The 23,906-nt window shown below is 32.3% G+C and overlaps 1 protein-coding gene across 1 annotated transcript in view; it reads left to right on the forward strand.

The window, feature by feature from the left end:
* Positions 1-23,906, forward strand: part of LOC129225535 (PAX3- and PAX7-binding protein 1-like) — a 58,536-nt gene that overhangs the window by 2,935 nt on the left and 31,695 nt on the right. Inside the window, exons 2-8 of the mRNA XM_054859973.1 lie at positions 122-297; positions 6,457-6,556; positions 7,839-7,968; positions 8,881-9,005; positions 17,410-17,498; positions 19,319-19,518; positions 20,862-21,051. Of these exons, the coding sequence (XP_054715948.1) occupies positions 122-297; positions 6,457-6,556; positions 7,839-7,968; positions 8,881-9,005; positions 17,410-17,498; positions 19,319-19,518; positions 20,862-21,051 (1,010 nt within the window). The remainder of the gene's footprint in view (positions 1-121; positions 298-6,456; positions 6,557-7,838; positions 7,969-8,880; positions 9,006-17,409; positions 17,499-19,318; positions 19,519-20,861; positions 21,052-23,906) is intronic.

The raw sequence follows: 23,906 nt of genomic DNA on the forward strand, positions 1-23,906 counted from the left end.
GCAGGAGTAAAAAAATCAGGTTATCTATCTGTTTTAAAATAATTTTTCTACTAATGTACTCTTGTCTTATTTCTATGGTTGAGTTGACATTTATAATTCTTACACAATTTCTTTTCTTTAGATACTGAAGTTTTCAAGCTTAAAAAATCAAATTACAGCCGTCGATTGGCAAAACAGAGAGAAAGGGAAAGGAAGAAAAAAGAAGAGTCCCTGCAAGTGGCATCAAGATTCCAAGAAGGCCCTACAGATGTAAAATCTAAAGGGAGAAATGAAAATAAAGCTGAAAGTAGTTCTAAAGTGAGCATTTTAGGAACTTAAAAAAAATGTTTCTCTTTTCTTAGGAACATTCCATATTGAAGGGGGAAAGCAGGGCTGGGAAGAAGGGTGGAGAATGATGAACTCAGACTCCAGGAATTTTAATTTTAGAGCCTTCCACTCCTTTACCCCCAAATCAGTCGGGCTCCAACCCTGACTCCAGAAACTGGCAGAGTTGTGGTATTTAGGGGAAAATGAGCAACTCGAAGCCTTGGAACATTCAACCGTTTCTGGCGAGGGTCATTACAATTTTTGAAATACAGGGAAAAAACGCAATGAGTGGGTGAAATTGATCATCTTTAGATTTTACAATTAATTGATTTGCATTGGGTGGTATCTCCATTGGTTGACATTGTCCACTTAGAACTAGGGCAGGAAAAAATCATGTTTATCCACTCAAAAATTAATTTAAATATTTTAAAATAATGTAATTGAACCTGGGAAAATAAAGAAAAATAGTAGACTGCATCAGTGCAAATTAAAAATATTTAAATTTCACAAAAATTCCCATTTTTGAGTTCAAAAATTGGGGAGATTTGAAGATGAGTTTAAGGTATCAGAAAAAGCCATTTTTATAATGCTACCATCCTTGATCATTAAGGAGAATAAAATACTACCTCTGTAGCAATCTTTGTGGTTTTAAAGATAATTAAAAGAAAAAAAAAATTGGTGTCCTTTTTTGTGACCACCATGCATGAAAGGGTTAAACTTTCAACTCCCGACCCCTACTCTTTTACCCAAAAATCGATCTGATTCTGACGCTGCAACCCTGGGGAAAAAGATTTTCCTAATGTTATATGGCATTATGGAGCTAGTTATCCACTCTCCAATGGATCTGTATAATATAATATTCCTTAATAACTGGCCGCGTTGATTGTTGTAACACTTTTTAATTAAACCTATACACTCTAAACTTTTGATTTGGAATTAATCATTAGAAAAAACAGCTTAAGAATAAGACTAAAGCAATCATTATTTATGAATTTAAATTTTAATATAGTAAAAGTTAGAAATTCGACAAGGGACCAATTGCGAGATAATTCATTTCAATAAACTAAGTAATAGGATTATTTCCTTCCATAAATTTTGCCCTTTTTAATTGTTAGAATATAGTAAGAATTCAGAAAAAGGAATACTGTATGGGAACTTAATTTCAGAATTCTGGCTAGTTGTTTTAGAATTTAGGTAGGACTCGACCGATGCATCGGCGCGATGGTTCAACAATTTAGCCATCGGCATCGGCGGCCGATGCTAACTTGCAGGAAACATCGGCCCATCGGCCTTAAAAAACATCGAAAAGCCGATGGAATTGGCCGATGTTTTTGAAAAAAAAAGGACCTTTGTTGTTTTAATTTTTAATACAAAGTAACGGAAGTTATTGTTTTCATATAAAATTGTTTACTTAAATTTCAGTATAAATTTCTATTTTAGTCACTCCTGAAAGAGTTTTTCATACAGCATTCAGGTATTAAATAAGTTAATTGTTGCGTTTTTCTTGCGGCTGGATGTACGTATCTCTCATAACTCAAAAATGTTAAACTGTAGAAGGCTAAATTTTCGCATGTGGGGTGTGCGTACGTTCCAGTTGTGAACTTCACTTTTTGTTTTCGATCGGGTGTTCTAAAAAGCCTATTTACTCATTTTTTGTGGCTATTAATTACTTATTTCAATGCTAAACTAATATAAGCGTCTCAGACTGACGATCATTCGGTGATATATTGCCGAATCGGAGACCATGGAAACAAATATGAGATGGCAAAACCGGTTTTGTTTCATTTTGTTAGATTCCAGTTGAAACGACAGTAATTTTTAATTTTTCGATACAGTCGACTCCTGCTACAATGCGATTCGACTTACGCGAAATGGCTACAACGCGAATTTTTTCATGAGTAACAAATTTTAGAGTTAACGCGAATTTTTTGTCGACAACACGAATTTTTTGGAAGGAAGTATCAGCTTTATATTAGCAACTAAATATTGATTTTGTGAATGTTATTACATTCCTTTAAGCATCACTGACAGCGAAAGTTCCCATATCAAACGAGTCTACGTGTCGCGTTAGTGTATCCAATAACCATTCAGCATCTTTCATTTATTTATTTATTTATTTTTTTCATTTTACATATTAAAGTTGATGAAATATAATGGTATCTTCATCTAAAGTTCGTGAAGATGGGAAGAAAAAGAAAGTTTCTGATAAAAAAAAAGCTAAGATTCTCGATATGCTTGAACAACTACAAAACGTCGACGGTAACGCGACAATAAGTATGAGTGAATCTTCCATACGCATACAATTAAAATTCAAAGCAAAAAGATATCCGTAAAAGTTCAGAACTTAGTTTCAATATCGAAGCTTGCAGAGCAGTTTAGCAAAGTAAATGTTATTAAAATGGAAGCTGATCTTGTACTGTGGATTAGAGAAATGAGGAAGAGGGCCTGTGTTGCTACAAATTGAAACGTTATAAAAGAAAAGGCAAAGCAACCGTATTTAAAAATTTTTTAGATCTGAACAACGATCTGATAATGAAGCATAAATCATCATTATCTTTATTTTTTAACTCATATTGTTACTGTATCTACTGTTAGAGTACTGTTATAGTACAACATTTTATTATTACTAAATACTGTGCGTACTATGTTTTATTTTATGTCTTTCCCTCCCATTGATCATTCATTTTGTGTATCTTACGTATTTCAAGTTGAATAACAGTTTTTTATTTTTTAAATACAGTATAAGTTCAGTTCTTTATGCAAGAAACTGTACCGTACAGTTGAGGAATGCTACAAAGCAGTTTTAGGGGTGTTTATAAGTGTCTAAAAGAATTTGATATGCTTCTTAAAAAATTGTATACATATATTTTTTCACAACGCGAAATTTCGACTTACGCGAGGAGTCTTGGAACGCATTCCTCGCGTAAGTCGGGACTCGACTATTTGTAATATGAATCACAGTAATGCAGTCTTTTCTGTATTGCTTCGGCGGAGCTACAAGTTTGAGGCCCGTCGAAATACAATTTTTTGGGGCCCTATTTCTCTAGCACAGAAGTTGTAAAACATTTATCATAAGCATTTTTGTAACTCCTACGGTTCCCCTATGGTTATGGGGCCTCTCGCGCAATTGCAACATTTGCTATATTTTAAATCCGCCACTGCACGTCAAAACAAACTCGGGTGCAAGTTATAAAAGGGTTTTCCTGGCTCAATGTTTATGATTATTTTGAACTCTATTTTTTACGATTATTTTTTGTATTTCCAAGAACACTTGCGTGCCCTTCCTCCAAATCGAACAGTTTCTGAAATTAAACTCTAGTTGTACTTCTGAGTTGTTCAAAACTAACACCATTCCTAAAATTAGAGATTTTTTTTTTCAAGCTTTATCTATTGTTGTCAGAAATTGATTAAAGACGTTTTGAATGGAAACAATTCGGAAACCAAAGGGACTTTTGAATTTTTTCTTCGAAAGTGCTGAAGTAAATTCAGAAACTCTTCCGAGGCGTTGGTGGTAGCGGTTCTGTACTAAAAAAGTGAGGCCGAAGTTTAAAGTTGTGAGTCACTCCAAAATCAGAGGGTGACCCCCCCCCCTAACACACCCTCGTCGTTCCAAGCACTTCTTAAATATTTAGCGATTATTTATTTTGGTCAAGAAATATCATCTTGCGTATTTCTTATACTTGTTTCACCTATATTTCGTAATGCGCCATCTTTTTTGCATCATTAATAGCGATCGATTTTTTTTGTTGTTGTGAGTAACTATATATATATATATATATATATATATATATATATATACATATATATATATATATATATATATATATAAAATAAATGAATAAGTTATTTTCGTTTTCATCATATTTTTATATGTTATAGAAAAGTTTCTTAGGATTTTCTATTATGCAATTTTTTAAATTTCAGAAAATTGTTAAATTTCAAAATTTAATTTGAATTTGTTTGTAGTGCTTCATAAAAGATTAAACAATCAAATTGTTCAATATTACGTGTGAAAACATCAGATCAGGTAGTATATGTACTCAGTTATTAACTTGATGTAAATATTGAGTTTGTTTATTGTGGCTGCGTTTTAAGAACCTCGCTCTTTTCGTGGCTATTTCTTTTTTTCGCAAAATTTATGTCACGGTTATAGCTTTTATGAAAAATGCAAACTTTTCCTTTCATAAATTTTAAATAAGTATAAAAATATTCCTATTATAATTTAATATTGTAATTTATCTGTTCCCTTTTTTGTTTAATTTGATGATTAAAAAATGTCTACGTGCAATCTTTCCACTTTAATTGCGTAATTTGTTGACGGTTTTATAGTTTTATTCTTAATTTTTTTTTTGAATGATGAAACAACATAATTTAATGTTTTTTAACGATGTTTAGTGTACCTAAATCCATACATTATTACAATATTACTGAAATCTTAGTTATTTGTTCAATTTAAAAAAAGAAACAATTGGTTATTAACACCGCCTGTCTCTTAATAATAACAGTCTCTTTGTTTTTCTTCCTTTATTTTTATTTTATTTATTTATTTATTTATTTATTTATTTATTTTTTTTTTGCTGTTGTTCTTTCTCTTCCATCATACAGCAGTCAAAAAAGGAGAAGCATAACTACAAACTATACAGATTGTACGTAGTACGATCCAAAAGTTCGGGGGACAAGCTGTATAAAATCTTACCCAAAATAGTTCACATTACCTAAGCGCATCCACCTTCAAAAGGGCACCTTGAGAGACTATATACTTCTGCCAGTTTTCATATAACTCTTGGAAACACTCCTGGAAGCCATTTTTCGCTACCTTCTGTGATGCAGCTTTATCTTCTCCTGACGGAAGACAGCGGTGTCCATGCAAATGCTTTTCTTTTTGCTGGGAACAGGTAAAAGTCACACGGAGCTAAGTCCGACGAAACGTTATGTTATTTCTTTGTCACATCAACGTTGGCAGAAGTGCATAGTCGTTCAAGGTGAGTAATTTGTAGATAGATGTACTTCGGTAATGTGAACTATTCAGGGTAAGGTTTTAAACAACTTGTCCTCGAACTTTTAGATGATACTACGTACGTATGAGTTTTCAACTTACTATTTCATAACGTTTTTGAGTGACGCAAGTTTACGCGCATGAAGCCATCACAAGAGACTTTGCGATAATTAACTATGGAGGCGTTCAAAATAGATATTTCGGTCATCTATATGTTCTTAGGTACATATGCATGTACAGATGTGCCGAAAAAACTTGTGAAGTTTAAATTGGGTGATCGTAAAATAAAAACTTAGGTCGAAATCTGATTTTATCCCTTTTTTTTGTGATTACAATTCCTTATTCGTAGAAAGGAAGTAAAGTGAAATGAATCAATGATCCTTTAAATCCCTGACAATCTTATCAATTTATTTCTGTTAGATTTTTTTTTTTTTTGCCAACGACATCGGCCATCGGCAATCGGCCATTTGGAGGAAAACAATCGGCCATCTTTGAACAATCGGCCAACAATCGGCATCGGCCCATCGGCCAAAAAATGCCATCCGTCGAGCCCTAAATTTAGGTTAATTTTATTTTGGCATGGTTCTATATGCACACCTCAGCATATGTATCATCACTTCAGAACAACAATAGGGAATCTTAATGTTATTTCTGGGATTAGATGCCTTACGGTTGCTCTGAGGCAACGATGTAGCGAACCAAAATATCCATTTGCCGATTAGCCAATCCGTTCGCATTTTGCAGAAATTTTCCTTTTTTTAACTCATTCTTCCGCAGGATAAAAATCTTCTGCATTTCATATTCAAAATGAAATGTAGTTCAAAAAGTCAAACTACAACATTTTGTTTTCTGAGTATGAGTCTTGATTCATCTGTTTTAAGAGTCGATAATATGATTTCTTTCTTTTGAATTTGATAAAATATTCTTGGGTGAGTTTTGTTCTAACTAAATAATTTAGTTTTAAGTTGTATTGCAATTGATTAATTTTTCCATATTTTTTTGACTGGTTATTTTTATGCATTTGTTGCTATGTTTTTTTAAATGGTGGTGTTCTTTGAAAATTAATGAAGGCTGATATGTCCAAATTTTTCTTCTTTTATTCATTGAGTTGAAAAAGTCACAAACATTAAAATACATTTGGATTTTTATTTTAGGAGCCTTGGAATATTTTAGCTGGAAAGGATGCTGAAGATATGGAGGTTGATTCAGATGAAGAAAAGGAAAAAAGCCACCCATTTAAAAATGTGTTGCAAAGTAATTATATGTTTATTATTTTATGAAGTTTCAAAGAAAATAAAAAGTAGCTTATGATACAAAAAAGTCAAAAGATTTCAAAACTAGTTCCAAAAATTGGGGAAATATTGCATATATTTCACACTATTTCCAAATTTGCTGCCAACTAATATTATACAATCTCTATGATTTTGCATGAATTGCTTTAGGGTAGAACCTTGATCCATTATTTTTCTAGTAGCGCACAAAAAAACACAACAGCAAGTTAAGGTCAAAACACAAAGAAAAAAGTATTTATGCATTAATGCACGCACAATGTGTACAACATATATTCTGACAAAACTATGGAATATTTCAAAGTGAGTAATACTATGAAATGGAGTGCTTATCTCTTTATCGTAAATAAAAGTAAGGTTTCAAAGAAATTCTGGAGGGAAGTCTGTGGCGGACGTGGGTCCAGGAGACCCCATAGCACCTACAGCCTTGAAATTTTGTACAAAATTACTTCGAACCCCGGGGGTGTGCAACTGGGGTTTTATTTTTTTAAAATTTGAATTTATTTTTTTTCTTATTAATTTTTTAAGCTCAAATTTCCCATAAATTGGCTATTATTGCCTAATAAAGGGGTGAAAAATTACTTGCACAAATTGATATTATATATCAGCATTAAAAAAATGAAATTTTAAATAATAAGAAAAGAAAATATGATAATGCCGTACATTTAAAAATCACTGAAAAAGACCGCTAAATAATTCTATAAACAAAAATTCTGGGCCTTTCCAGACCCATTTTTTCTGTACAGCAATAAGTAAAAAATGGCTTTTAAATGACCATCTTTAAAATTAACAATATGCTGTACTGTATCATTTCATCCAAAAACACCGTATCCCGATATGGCACTTCCTGCTTCCGGTGTAGTCACATGTACCACCCAAAATGTATGGCATGGTGCCTAAACGCTTTTCCACGATCTACACTACAGCTTACAATTCAACTATATGTGTATCATATGACCCCCCAATTTTTGCACCTGTCTTGCATACTATTATCAGTAAAACAGTTAAGATACCGGATCCAGTTCAGCCTTGTCAAAATAAAGCATTTCCCTGCTTGTTAAACATTACCAAAAAATATTATCAAATTATCATGCTATGGCTCGAGTTTCATTTTCGGCAACGTCAGCGTTACTTGATCAGTGAATTGGCTATTATATATATACGGATGCTTAATGCTGTGAGAGATGTTTGTTTTTATCATATAGTATTATTTTTGCTCATGTTGAATATCCTATGGTAAAATTCAGGTGGAGTTATCCCAGATGCTGCAACAATTTATGCTATGAAGAAACATAGACAGATGGCTCGAGAGATGGGAGACTTTATTCCAGTTGAAGATCCTGAAAAGAGTGAAGATGGTAAATCAAGGCTAGTTAGGTAACATGAGTTCTTTAAAATCCCCCATATTTTCTAATTAGATGATTACAAATTGTTGAAAAAACACATTAAATTGTTTGAAGCATAATGAAATAGTTAAAGCATTTTCATGTTTCTCATTTTTGTGGGTATGTTACCATTGATTTTTTATGACTTTACCTTATTAATTTATTCTGATTTCCTTGCACATTTCACAATATGTGATCCATGAATGGAAATTGCTTTCAGTCCGATGATGTGAACTCATTGATGAATTTAAAATTTTGGTTTGATTCAGAATTCATGTTTGCCTCAAATAAAATTTTTCAGTTTTTTATGAAAATAAATGTTTATCCTTAAAAAAAGGAAGAAAATAAAATTCACAAACACGTATACACACAGGGTGAAATTTGAAAAAGTGGGCTAAACTGTAGGGTGTGATAAAATGCAGTTTTATGAGCAGTATTCAATTTAGAATGTATGTTCGTAATGTAAGCTGTGATAAGTTAGATGGTGCTGGTAGTTTGCTGCTGGCACATCAAAAGAACTTACACAAGAATAAGAGGAAGTACTTCAGAAAACATTTTATGAACAGAAATATTATTGGTACATTCTCAAGAAAATAGTTCAAAAGGGCATCCATCAGCTGTCATATACAGGCATCTCACCTGTGGCGTATGAACTGCCACAGATTTGCAAAGACACAATTTAAATTTTTTGAATATTAGCAACAACAATGGCAATCCTGGTAACTAAATCCATATTAGTTCAAGACATTGAAATTAAATGATATTTAATCAAGTTGGAATTAAAGGAAATCTAGTGTGTGTTATTTTAATTTACAGGTTTGGATAAATATTGATAAATAAATATTTCTCAATTAATAAAAACATTGAATTTTTTTTGTATCTGTTAAATTAATTATTGTTTCAGGGAAGATGATAATGATAGAAGTGATGATGATGATGACGATGAACCATCTAGGTTAAGTTTTACTGTTAATACTGGTGCTGTTGAAAGGCAGAAAATTCGGGAAACTTTTCTTTCATTACAAGATGGTAAGTCAGGTTCTTAAATACATTTCAATTAATGATCATTGTTAAAATTTTGAAGTCAATTAAATGTTTGGTTTTGTAAAGATAAATTATTACAGCTTTTGTATAATAGCTGGGACTATAGTTTTCGCATTAGTTTCGGAGTCATGCTGCTGAATTGCATGGGGAAACAAAATACATGCTCCATGAAAATTTACTTGTTCCCGTTAAAATTTTTATGACTCTTCTATTTTAAAAAAGCAGTTTCAGTGATTAATAAATTTGGAATTATTTTAGTTAAGTTTTAGTAAGCACCAATTATAATTATATGGCCACTCTCTACATATTTTTTTGTTTTAGATTCATTGAAATAATATTTTAAGTGCATGCTTCACTTTTTTTTCTTCTAGGAACTCCCCTTAATTATTTATTTCTAGTGACTTTTTTTTGCACATAAAAGTTTTTAATGATATATGTGACACCGTTAGTAATTTTTTCTTACAGAAGAAATATTTTAACTCAAAAGGGGAAAACTTACAGAAAATATATCATACATATATTTTTTTAATCTCTGAATTCTGGAACTGTTTACAATATCATTGAAATCTTAAGAATTGGAGATACAGTAAAACCTGTGAAGTTGACCGCTTTTTTCAGGCACGGAATTAGCCAATATCATATAAATCAACCTTTGTAAGTTGGCCACCTTTTTTGAGTTGACCACTAAAGTAGTGCACCGCAAGCTGGGTTGTCCTATTTTGTCCACCCCGGAAAAAACCGCTGGAAAAAACCGTCACGAACAAAATGTCATTTTGTCCACTTCATCAGCAAACTTAGGGTTTTTAGTTAAAAATTTGAAGTTTTAAAATAATGAATAATTATATAGATTTTTCCTGTTCAAGTAATATTTTACTATAAAAATAGCATACATAAATCTGTGTATAAAGAATTGATGATAAAATATTTTAAAGTGAAAAGAAAAAAAAAAGTTAGATCAGTTGAAGTTTATGTAAGTGTGTTAATAAATCAAATGAGTGTTAAAATAAATTATAATGCATGTAATAGCATTTATGAAACAAGCACATCAGCTGTAAATTTTATGATGTTTATCTGTGATGTGGACGTTCATTGCCTGTAATAAGTGCATTTATAAAATTAAAAAGTAGAAATAAAAAGTTTTTAAAGGCTGAAGTTTCAAAACATTAAAATTCATATTTAAAGAAAAGAAGAAAACTACTTGATATTAGTAGAAGAAATGTTGGCATGAAGTGTGTTCTTGCAGTACAAATCTGATGATCAGCAACAGACTCTGGCTAGACTGTTCCCTAGTCAATTTATTAGTCTCCAATGAAGATTAATGGCCCTTTTAAAGCTATATACCCTGTCTATTATAGCCTCTTCAGGTACACTGTTCTGAGTACCCACAAAACTACTAAAGTAGTAATTTTCCTTAATTTGCATGACATTAACATATTCATAAAATATGCAAGTACAAATATTTTACTATGGGGTGACATCAATAAAAACTCAAAAAATATAACAGTTAAAAAATATTTTTAGTTTATGAATCTTTGTTTTGTATGTATGTCTCCAAGAATTTCATTTTACTTTCCCATTGAGTTTATTTTCTACTATTGTATATAATAGTCTAATCATGCCTAATAGCATATTCACATTGTTAAATTTCATTCATTATACCATGGAGAGAATTATCCTGTGTAGACTGAACTGGTATTTAGAAACCAACGGGATCTTGGAAGAAGAACAGGCTGGCTTCAGGAAGTTTAGGTCAACCAACCAGCAAGTCTCATTGCTTAGTCAGAAAATAAAAGATGCTTTGGATAAAAGACAAATTCTCTCTGCGGTCTTCATTGACCTAAAGTCTGCTTATGACCTTGTTTGGAGAGAGAACCTCCTTGCGAAATTGTCTGACATCGGAATACGTTCCAATATGCTCAGATGGTTCGATGGTTTTATGAAAACTCGATTATGTAGAGCACAATACAACTATTCCTTGTCGTGATACAGAGCTCTTAAGACCGGCTTACCGCAGGGTGCAGTCTCCAGCTGTATATTTTTTAACATATACATCAATGATTTAATTAGTGAATTGAAAAAGATTGACGGATTGCAATGCCTGCTTTATGCTGATGACCTTGTCATTTGGTCTACAGCCCCTAAGAACAAAGCCAAAGTCACCATAGAAGGGATTTTAGGAAAGGCTTTGTTAGTTCTTGAAAGATGGACAGATTCGAATAATATGAAGGTAAATCTTGATAAGACTTTTGTTGAGTCTTTTTCATTGACGCATCAACCTTTTTACCCTCAAATTTTCTACAAAGGGTGTCAGATACCACTGACTGAAGACTTTAAATACCTGGGCGTCAGTTTTGATAGAAAACTTACATGGGGGTCCCATGTGGAGGACATCACCCAATGTGCCATAAAAAGACTTAATCTCCTAAAAATATTAGCGGGTTCTAAATGGAGTTGTTCAAGAGACACGCTAAATTTTACTTACAAAACTTATATTCTACCCATCCTTACTTACTGCTGTGAGCCGCTGATCACAGGATCAGAGCAAGTCCTTCAACAGTGTGAGTCTTTTCAAAATCAGGCTCTACGATGGATTACCGGAGCAGTGAAGACAACACTCATTGACTGCATGTTACTCAGCACTGATAATAGACCTCTAAAGATGATCTTTGAAGAAAGAGCTGTTCTCCTATGGAAAAGAATATTTAGAATCCCTGGGTGTCTGTCCCTGTAGAACCAGGACTCTCTGGTCCACGGGAGAAACTTAAAATCACAAAAAGGTTTTCTCCAGGGAGTAGCTGATATTTCTTCTAAACTAGATTTAAAATATGAAACTGAACAATTTCCTCCCTCCATAAACCCCATTTCTGAAAAAGGTTTCCATTCGCCTTAATTTGATCAAGAATGTGTACAAAGCGGAGACAAATGATGAAGTGTTAAGAGCTCTTGCTCTCGAAACAATAGAATCCTGTTACCCCAGAGAGAAATGGTTGAGAATATATACTGACAGCTCGAAAGTGAATGGATGTGTTAATACTGGTGCTGGTGTTAACTGTGAACTTTTTTCCTTTTACACCCCCATTGGCAACCATAGATCAGCTTTCGATGGCGAGATTGCTGCCATTTGCCAGGCCCTGTCACGGCTCCAGCCACATTTAGACTCTTTTTCAAAAGCAGTTGTATTAACGGACTCAAAGGCTGCACTCCAAGCTATCGATACACCTAGCCACTCCCGAACTTTAACCACCGATAATTGTTTGAAGCTCCTTAACCGGCTTGCCAGAAATAATAAGACAGTTGTTCTTCAGTGGATTCTGGCCCACTGTGGAATCCAAGGTAATGAGATGGCCGATTTTTTGGCCAAAAAGGGAGCATCGGTTCTTCAGAGAACCAACCCTAAGCTTCCATTTAGTAACATCAAAAGCTTAATAAAGAAAATCTTTCAAGACACTTTTCACGAAGAACTCAAAAATCGCAACAGCAATAAACCATGGTTTGAGCTGATTCTGAATGTCCCTAGTTGGCCTAGGATGAAATCTGTCGCCATGTTTCGTTTATTATCTGGCCATGACTGCCTACGAAAACGTCTCTGTCGTATCAACCTGGTTCCTGACCCTTTCTGCACTTTGTGTGATCTCCACGAAGCAGTGGCGTAGCTAGACCCGACTTTCGGGGGGGGTTACTTCTTTTATATATATATATATATATATATATATATATATATATATATATATATATATATATATATATATATATATAACATATATATATATATATATATATATACATATATATATATACATATATATATATATATATATATATATAATCTTACTAATATTATATATGCGAAAGTTTGTCTGTATGGATGGATGTATGGATGTATGGATGGATGTATGGATGTTTGTTACTCTTTCACGCAAAAACTACTGAACGGATTTTGATGAAACTTTACAATAATATAGCTTATGCATCAGAATAACACATAGGGTAGTTTTCGTCCCGTTATGGGGGGCAAAACCCCCTTAGGGGGGCAATAAAACACAATTTTTGTATAAATTCTCTAATATTGGGATGAATAAATACTTGCACATATTTACATTATATGTCCATCGAAAGCTCTGATTTTTCTGCTGAAGATGGCACCTATTCGAAATTTCTAAGTAGAATAAAAAACGAGTTATGAGCTTTTTAGATCCATGTTCGAAGGCTTTCCTCAACTCAATACAGTATTTAGTGTATCATCTCAACTCCCTGTCGATAGCGACAATTGTTGTATTGTTGACTTTCTTTGCTTTTCGTGATTGTTCAAGGCTTTTCTCAAGTCAAATCTTGAAGTAAGATTTTTGCACAAGATTGGCAAATAATACATGATTTGGCTGATGATTTTCCATTTAAACGGAACTTTAAAGTAATTAATGGTTTTTATTATTATTTATGCTAATTGAACACTTACTCATTATCCAAACAACCAGCAGATCGCCAAAATTTTTGCAGAAAGATTTCCGTAGCTGATGCATTTGGCAGTTTTTTCAACGTTGCTGTTTTTGAAGCCGAAGACTACGTCATAATATTTCTCAGCTTTCACCATGTAAACAAAATATCGCCAATCAAAGAATTTTCAAAAGACTTTTTTTACTGTGTTAAATAATCCAGCAACTAAATTAGGCAAATCCATAAACAGCACAAAAACTTCCATTAATTTTCCTTTTTGCACAATTTCAAACAATCACCAAATTTTATTACTTATTTTGGTAACATTTCGGATGAAACTGTTTAGCGCCATTTTATGGTGACCAAAAATGTCTCAGCATCTGGCGACGATATCTCTGTAACGAAAATTAATATCATATCGTTTTACAAAGTAAGGAAAGAATGGGGGAGCATCATCGAAGGTACCTCGAAACGACTATCGCAAATTCGGTAAAATCGCACCAAGAGCCACAATGATTGAAATTTCCCGAAATAACTAAAGCAAGTATAAGGGGATTACGAGCGCAGCTACTTTTTTTTAATCACTTCGTACTTCATTAGCCATACAGAGAAGGTTTTAGACTCCATGTTAAAAAAAAAAGTATCAACAGATTAATCTTTTTAAACATGAGAAGATTAATTTCATGTTTTTTAAATTTGTATATGCTTAAATATAGTGCTTTCGTTTCTAAATCAATACTACTTTGTTTTTATACTTATTGCTATTTTAGTTTTATGGGTAAGGAAGAAACTCTATTTTTAATCACGTCAAAAAGATGTGTTTTAAATTCTTTTACTTAAAACAGAAAACAAAAGCAAGTAACGATTTTTTCTAATAATTATTACTGACCCAGGCAACGCCGGGTATTTTTGCTAGTATATATATATATATATATATATATATATATATATGTATAATCGCTTGGAATTTTTCCCTTTTCTTCTTTTTTTTCTTTCTCTTCTTTTTCTCTTTTTTTTTTTGAGACTAACTTTTCGGGGGGGGGTTTCGTCCCCAAAACCCCCCCCTTAGCTACGCCCCTGCCACGAAGTAATGGACATGCCTCATTTGTCCAGATGTCCTGCTCTCCCTCGGACATCCATCTGGGAACACTATTCGATTGCTCGTTTTCATTTATAGTTTTGTTGTTATCCTTTTGATATTCAACTGTCTTTAAATGTGCCATTGGAAATTTAAAAAAAAAATTTCATTACTTTTAAGTAAATTATGATCTAAAATTAGCTGCACCCTTGTGTAATTAAAAAAAATTATGAAATTCTAAAGCTAATGATTCTATTTTAATTAAATGATTAATTCATAATAAAAAATGTAATAGAATGATATCCTAATATTATTACACCATAACAATAATTTTATGTATGTATAATCAGTTTACTTTTCATTTTGTCCATTTCGTCCGGTTTTGTCCATTTTTGTCCAGTTTCTTCCGGCGTCCCGGACATTTTACAAAAAAATGGACAAAATAGCAACTCTGACCGCAAGTGGTCTCAACTTACACAGGTTTCACTGTAATATGTTTCTTTAAAAATTAATGAATTATTGATGCAATGAGTATAATTTCACTTTAGTTTTAAAAATCCATAAGCTTGTTATTTTGCAAGAAAAAAGGGTTCCCAGTGAATGTATCAAAAGTTCTTGCTGGTATGTTATTTGAGGAAGTGTAAGATTATTTCTATGATTTTAACAAAACACATTGTTTATGAAAGTAAAAGCTTCATGATAAAGCAAATTTTATTCTATTAGAAATCAATCAGCAATTTGTAGAATTGTTTATCTATCTACTTATTAACAAAAGTAATTCACTCTTGATTTTATTTTTATAAAAAGTTGCTTATCATTTAGGACCTGATTAAAGCTGGATGGAAATGAAGACAAACATTAATTTTAGGGCCCACCTTCATCTAAATTGCTGTTACTTAGAATTTGACCCATAAACTTTATTTCAGTAAACTTCTATGGGCATAGGGTTTACTCTTTATTGAGGAGAGAAGGGGGATTACATAGAAAATTCTATTGCCCTGCATAAATAAAATTGTTTGTCAGAAATTAGATATTAGAAACTTGTATGCAACAGATGCAGAAAACTAAAGCAGTCTGTCATGAATATTTTGCATACAAAAGAGCTGATATTATCAGTAAAGTTTAGAGACATACCAAGCACTTGGTAACTACTTGGTACTCGGCCAAATTTTGATTAGGTACTCGGCCAATGCCGAGTAGTTGTAAAAAATTGGCTATTGTTCAAAGCAGATTTTACAATTAATAAAAAGATGCAAGCATATACTGCAATCATTTACAATTCAATTTTACAAGTAAAATTTAAATTTTGAGAATAATGAAGTTTGTTATGTTTCAATGGAGTAAATCTTTTATTTTAATACCCCAAAGTTAATGAAAGTTATTTATTAAAAATGGGACAAAAAAGGAAAGTACAAAAAATATGAAATTTTTATATTATTTTTGCCAGAAACAAAATGATTTATAAAAAGCATAAAAATACCTTTTCTTAAAAAAATAAACCAACGTTAAAAGCACAAATGAGCAGGAACACTGCAGACACGTGTTTTGGCATTATAAGGAATGCTTTTTTCAATGCACAAAGTATGAGATTATGGATTTAAAGACATACAACAAAAGTCAGATTTTTTAACATTCATTAGCTCACATTTTATGCACTGAAACAGACATTCTTTGTAATGCAAAAACATGTGTCTGCAGTGCTCCTGCACATTTGTGCTTTTAACTTTGTTTCATTTGCTTTTTAAAATTATTTACCTTTGGCGGACTAGAAATATATAGATTGATATAATTCGTTTTATATAATTCCAATTTGATTAATCATCCTTTTTATTTATTTGTTTATTTTAAATTTAAAATATAACTTATTTGTAAATTTATTGACACAAACAAAATCTTTTAAATAATGCATAATTAAATTTCAGCTGGAATTTTGTTTCAAAAACTATTATTGTGACATGGAGGTCTATACTCTTACTCCAATGAGTTCAAAATTCATCACGTATGTGTCGTTGGTTCTTCTTAAAACATAATTGAAACTCGGTACTCGGCCAAGTAGTGAAAGGCAGAGTACTCGGTACTCAGCTACTCGGCCAAAGTATGACTTGGTACGTCTCTAGTAAAGTTGTAAAGTTATATGTGAATCTGAATGAATATAATATTTGTTACTAAAACTATTTACTAATCTCACATGGTTTAAGAGAACAGGGACATAAATTGTTCATTAATGAATAATTGTTTAAGCTAAAGCTGCTCCATGTAACGACTCACTAATTTTTGTGTGTGTGACCCCTCCCCAAACAAAATTTTTACTTTGGCAAATATTCTTTTTTTGGTTTTCATGTTAAAAGTATTTAATCTTTTTTTAAAAATTATACCTTAGGTACACGAGTGTTTTGTTGCTTTGGGGAAAATGCCCCATTTTTCTCTACTGTAATCAGGCTCTGGTATCCATGTTGTAACTGCAATTGTTCTCAGAATATTTTTAGATGTGCTATGTATGCTATGGAATTAAAATGCCACTTCCCTCAGTGAATGCCTGGTTTATTGTATATATTAGTAGTTATCTTATATTGTATCTAATAATGTAATTGTCCTAAATAGGATTTAAAAAGGTAATTTTTCAGAATTGAACAAAATAAAAAGAATTTTGAAACAAAAATATAAGTTTTTCAAGTATTCAATGTGTGGCAGAACTTGTAATGTTTTCTTGATAAAACAACGACAACACAAAATGTTGAACTAGGAATTTATTGAAAATTCTTTAGAAAGCTTCTTTAGTGTACTGAAAAAAATAACTTAACAATAATAAATTTATCATGTTATCTAAATACAGTCATTTTTCTAGCTTAAAATACGTATAATATACTTATATTGCTGCAGGATCTACGAATGAGTTAGAGAATGAAGACGCAGCAGAATTAGATCGATGGGAAAGAGAACAAATACGGAAAGGAGTTGGAGTTGTTCAGGTGAGTGAAACGTTTAAGTAAAAGAAGGTATAATGAATAATTTTTCTTTAAATCCATTTGTTTTTTGCAATAAGAAGTGGACTGTTTATGAATTAATTTAGTATTGCAGCTTAAAATCAAGTTCTAGACTCTATTTAAGCTTGTTACTAAAATAAAATAATATGAAAAAAATTTGAAGAAAAAAAGAGTAACGAAAAATGAAATGAAAGAAAAAAAACCAAGTATTTAAGTATTTATTTACTAGTTTCCTGAGGCGAACAGCTGGTTCACCTTTTTCCGCAATTCAACTTTTAATGCAAACAGCTGCCTATGGTGGCTGTTTGGCTTACTTGCCATTCACCTTTTTACGACAAGATTGCCGCCTTCGGCAGCTGTTTAAATAAATTGCGGACTTTTTTTTATCAATCTATATCTATCGATATCAAACTTAATTTTAAAAAATATTTTTTCTGTATCTATCTCCAGTTGCCGTTGCCATATCTATCTCACGCAGCATTTTGTGCCATACACCGTTTTACGCTAAGATTGCCCCCTTCGGTGGCTTCTAGCTACCTATACGATCTAACTCTATTTATTTTACCTTACCACCTATTCCCTAAAACTCAATCTCAATAAAAAAAAAACTGTGCGTTTTATTTATTTAATTAAAATGCACAAAATTTAAAAAAAAAGCTCTACCTTTTGTTCCCATTAGTGTGCAAAAAGTAGCGTTAAGTGTTAAGAGTGCTAAGTAAGTGTTGGCACAAAAGTGCAAATCCAAAAGATTCCATGAAATATAATTTTTTTTTAAATCTAAAGACTTTATCTTAGAAAGCTTGGTTATCCCTAAAAAGTTCAAAATAAAATCGGTACATGATTTATTGGTTACAACACTGAATGATTGTATTTAATCCTAACATCTTCTTATTAAGGTAATTCTAAAGCTGCCAATAAAATTAAAATAAAAAATTTAGCCGAGAAATATAGGTATAGTAAAAGCTATTTGTGGAAAACTGTATACCACCGCATTTTGGGTAAAATTTGCTTCAGACGTACATGTACCCGACCTCTCTCCGCAATATAGTGCAATATTTTCGTTGAAAATTTTAAGATGAAATTTAAAATTTATTTTTGGGGAAATTTTTTAGAATTAAAATATTTCAATTTTTATAAACTCTGAAATAAAATTGAGGTGTTACCCACCAGATGGGTGTCTTCCAGGAGGGGGGGGGGACCGCCTCCTCTCAAGAAATTTTTTTTTCGATTTAGCAAAAAAAAAAATCTCTCAAGTAACAGTTTCAGAAATTGAAAGCACAGGATTTGATCGCATCGATTTGTTAAACATTAAAGTGAAGCAAATTAATCCTATTCAATTTTTTTTTAATGGGATTTTTAAGTAATCTCACTTTAGAAATCGCAACTGTTGGATAATTTGATTTTCAAATTGAATTTCTAACTTTGAATACATGTTAGGTTTACAATAAAATGCAACGCAAAAATTCCATAAAAAGGAATTAATATTTCAATCTCTGTTTAGGGGTTTCCCCCTTCCCACGAGGGGGTTGTAAAAATAAATAAATAAATAAAGGAGTCAGAGTCGGCCGTTTCAAAGTCCAGGAGTCGGAGTCACCATTTTTCTTCAGACTCCGCAGCCCTGATTGTAATAGTAGTTTTGAAGGAAATTTTGTACATGGTCAGATCTTCATTTTCATTTTTTTGCTAATATGTAAAAGTAAATTATTTATGTTTTCTTTTTTTACACTAAATACTCAGTAAATAATTTCACTAACAAGATTTTTTCAGCAGAAAAATGATTAAACATTCCTACATTCTTTCCACAGGTTGGCTCAACCGAAAGTGCAACTGTTACTGAAACACCAGTGTTTACCTATCCCCCTATTGGAATTGAAAATATTCAACCTTTTGACACCAATGCAAACCAACCCCAATTTCCGATGTCTAATCAAAGACTTGATGCATTACTTAAGAAGAATGAAACGGTGCTCACGACAAGTGATATAAAAGCTCGTCTCGAAGAAAGGTAATATCTCAATTTTTTTTTAGTCATTGAAACCTACCATTTTTAGCTTAATTTTACAACTAAAAAAGCATGAGAGAAAGCTTAATGTATCCCAAAAATATCGCGATAAACAAACAAAAAAAAAGTCAAAAATAAATAAAATGATCAAATCAATGTTGCGAAATTGAAAAGCAGGGTTTTAAGGTGGCAAAAGTGTGTTTGTCGGTCAGTCTATCCTTCCCCCCTAATAATTTTAGAGTGAATAGTCTGATTCTGAGGATTAGATAACAATGAATGCTTGATGTTAAAATGAAAGGTCAAAAATTAATGTGAAACATAATCTGCAGGAGGAGTAATAGCAGTTATGGTTAATAGTAGCACTACTTATTTCTGTATTCTAACTGAAAGAGAAAAATATTGATTTGAGTTTGTAAGTTCCAGTCATAGAAAAAAGCTGTCAGTTGTAGGCAAAGTCAGAATTATGTCATATATGTGATATGTGTGAGCATTTCTGTAAGGAAGCACCATTAAGAAAAGAACTATTCACAAGTTTCAGAGCTGATGTTCAGGTGGGCTCCAGAGCCCAATATTGATGAGCCTCTCTGCATAATGCCAAATTTTTAAAATTTGATTAGAAAAAACTAATTGCAAGAACTGAGCTCCTGTAAGGTCCCATGCAAGTTAAGCTTTGTTCATAACTTTTTTTTAATGGATTTTAGGCAGTAATCACACTTTAAGTGTGATTATTGTCTGAAAATGTTTGAGTGACTTATACATCAATATCAGGGAATGAATAAAAAAAACAGACAAGTGGGAAAGGTAAGTAAATTAAACTTATTTTTTCAATTAAATTTTGAAAATAAGTAAATGAAAGAAAAAATAGCAGCTGTTTGAGTCTTTGGCCTTTAAAATCCCTTCCAATGTTGCCTCCGGGATTTTAAAAGGTTCCCGTTGTCAGCAGTAAGTTACCTCCCCTAAGCCTGGGCTATGGCAGAAAAAACTACATGCAATATATCAGACAGCCTGGTTGTCACATCCAGAGACTGTAGTTTCGTTCTTATTAGAACTCATCAGTCTGGATTAGTAAATAGCCAAGCTGAAGGCAGATGTCATCTCTTTGAAGCTGACACTGTCAACAAACTAATACGTAAAGAAAATTTATCTCATCAGCGAGGGTCTGCAGCATGGTGCGGTTAAACTCGTGAATTGAAGGCAAAGCTTGGGTATTTAGCAATAACATTTATATGCCTGTTTTTGAAGCAGTAGCAAGAAAGCTGCAAAAGAGTTTGGGATGTCTGAGTTATATACTAAAAATTTACTATAAAATATTTCTATACTAACATTTGCTATATTTCTTTTTTAAGGCTCTCTGCACTAAAGACTTTGTACAAAGCTCATGTGCAAGAACAACTGAACTGTGAAAAAGAGCTAGTTGAAAACAACGAACTAATAAAGAAGTTGGAAAGGGAAGCTCCTGAAAGAGCTCGAAATTTCTCTCTGTACCAACAGATGAGTGGGTATGTGAAAGACTTGGTTGAATGTCTAGATTTAAAGGTGGGTTGCTATTTACACTGAAAACCCTGAGTGTTTTCTTTTTCAGTGATGCTACATAAATCTCTTACTATATGCCTATGTTATCTATGAAAATATTTAGTGTCACACTTTTAAAAGAGGATATAAGTTAATATTGGTTAAATAAATTGGAAACACTTGAAACATTTTAAGATGGCTAATCATGATCAAAGCAAAATTATTTGCAATATAACGTTATTTATGATTGAAGTGAAAAACCAACGTAAATAAAGCACAAATTATTAAGAAATTACCACATTAAGCTTTTACAAGGCTGCAATGGAGCCTCTTCATTTGCTCAAAAGAAAGTCGTGAGAGAACTAAACCAATAAACCTCAATTTTGTGGACACTGGTATACTTATGAAATAAGTTAGAAAGTTGACTGTCTCTCCCCTTAATGCGCTCTCTGGATTAATTTATAGTTTTTTGATCAGGTGGTTGTCATGCCCTGTTGTGAACTTCCATTTGTTCAACTTCTATTCAGACTCTTTTTATATATGCAGTAGACCCTTGTTTTACGTTCCAGGGAAATGCTGCAAAAACCAAAGCCGCATAAATTAAGACTTAATAATAGTGTTAAAATAAGTGTTCAATTCCATAGGTAAAAAACATACTTCATTCTAATGATAGCTAAATGTATAATAAGTTCAATGTGTACTGCTCCAGTACAAGTGCACAACGTGCATACAAAAAACATGAATTAATTTATTGTTTGTAAAAACAAAGCTGCTCATCATAGCCTTTTGGCAGTCATTAATTATTTTTCTGTGTAGTTCTTTATAGGGCATTTTGGAATCCATGATCATACGCATCACTTCTATGATGGGATTTTCCCTTCACTTACAAATCAGAAAGATCATTTGCCATTGGCAAGGAATGGCTCAAAATTATCAATGTGAACACTTTTGGTTGTGTGTCATCGGTGTCGGTTTCCTCTTCTATTTCATTCTCCTTTGTCACTTCTAAAACAGGGTTCGTACGCTCCGGGAATTCCAGGAAAACCGGGAATTGTCAGGGAAAATGACACTGTCAAAAATGTCAGGGAAAAGTCAGGGAGTTTTCAAATTTTGTCCTCCAAAAATTTTTTTCCATTTTTTTTCCCAAGGAATTAAGTACCATGAGATCTAGTCTTCGTTTTTATTGTGATTTCACGAAAAAAATTGTAAATTTTTATCTAAACCGACGCTGGCACTTAAAAACTGCGATCGAGAAATGAACGTTTTTTTTTTCACAACGAAAAATGCGCCAAAAGAGCGAAGATTTTCTTACATGGAGTCAGTGAGGGGAACGCATTTCTTTCTACTGCCTAAAGTTTTAGATGGGTTGCCACAACATTCTATTCGGTTCAGGGTTCGTACGCTCCGGGAAAACTTGGAATTATCATGGAAAATGACATAGTCAAAAATGTCAGGGAATTTTCCAAATGTGTCCCCAAAATTTTTCTTTTCCCAATTTTTTCCCGGTGAATTTGGTTTTATGAGATCTAATCTTCATTTTTATCGATGTATTTAAAAAAAAATTGTAACAATTTTAAAGCAATGAAAAAAGTGGCGACCCAAAAAATCTTCAGCAGCCGCTGTTTTTGGCTCTCACTGAGTTCCCAAGGGAAAAAAAATCAGGTGAACAGCAATTATGCACAAACTCAAAAGGAGAGAAGACAATTTACTGCTTCGGAAGCACAACCTGTAGATGGGGGAAGGTTGATCGGAGAAAATAGTTTTTTTTTTTTGATCAGAAAATCATTTCAGCTACGTGTGAAACGTAGTCGCCATCTTTGGTCATTCACAAGATGGATGTAGATACGATCCTAAAATGCCTAAGTTTCTAAAAACAAAGCAGAATTGGATGTTTTCTTTAATTGAAAACTGATGAAAATAACAAAAAATGGTCTACAAATTGTTTTTCTATTGTTATTTAAAATAATTTTCTTGAGAAATGAAAAGTTTTGTTCTTAAAACTTAATCTTATCCTCACTGCCTCGGACGCAAATGTGATAAAAACTTTTCAATGAATTGTAGTTTCATGAAGATTAATTATTTTTTAATTGTCTTCATGCGACAAATTAAAAAAGTTATTTCTTATTTTTGGGCATAGCCGCCATATTTGGTCATTCCCAAGATGGAAATACACAAGACTTTTTAAGTGCCTAAGCTCCCGAAAACGGCATTGGATGTTAATTGCAATGCAAATTATTGAAAACAACACAAATTGTGCCTTTTTTTTCCGGATAATTTGTAATTATTTTCTGGAAAAATGCAAAATTTAATCTTCATAACATTTTTTTGTTTTAATTGATTTAGACTCTTATTAGGGTGGGCCGAAAAAACTTTTTTTGGAAATCTGTTTTTGGATAGTGCGGAAAAGTTGCTGTATGGGCCCGTTATTACCCATAAAAAATTTCGCTAAATTTGTTTAATATTTAGCCGGCGCTATTTGACCTTGAAAAACTGAAAAAATTGCAAAAATGCACTTTTTTCAAAAAAAAAAAAAAAAGAAAATGGGGGAGGGGGGGGGGGGGGTAAAAATAAAAGTTTGAAGCTAGCTTTAGCAAACATCAGAAGTATCTGTCAGTGAATTAGTTGAAATCCTCAAAGAGTTTTATACATTTCGTAGAATATTTAGCTACGCTCCTTTAAGACTGACACATGGGGAAAACGAAAAAAAAAAATTAAAATTAGTTTCAAAATAATTATATACTGAAATATTACGCAATACGTTACTTAGAAAAAACTAGTGAAAATTCAATCAATTTTATGCGACATTTGTACGCCAATTTTAAAAAATGCACAACCTCAAATAAAAAATAGTTACATAAGATGCTAATTTTTTAATCTTC

This window comes from Uloborus diversus, chromosome 7 (genome assembly GCF_026930045.1).
Source record: "Uloborus diversus isolate 005 chromosome 7, Udiv.v.3.1, whole genome shotgun sequence".
Classification (NCBI taxonomy): Eukaryota; Metazoa; Arthropoda; class Arachnida; order Araneae; family Uloboridae; genus Uloborus; species Uloborus diversus.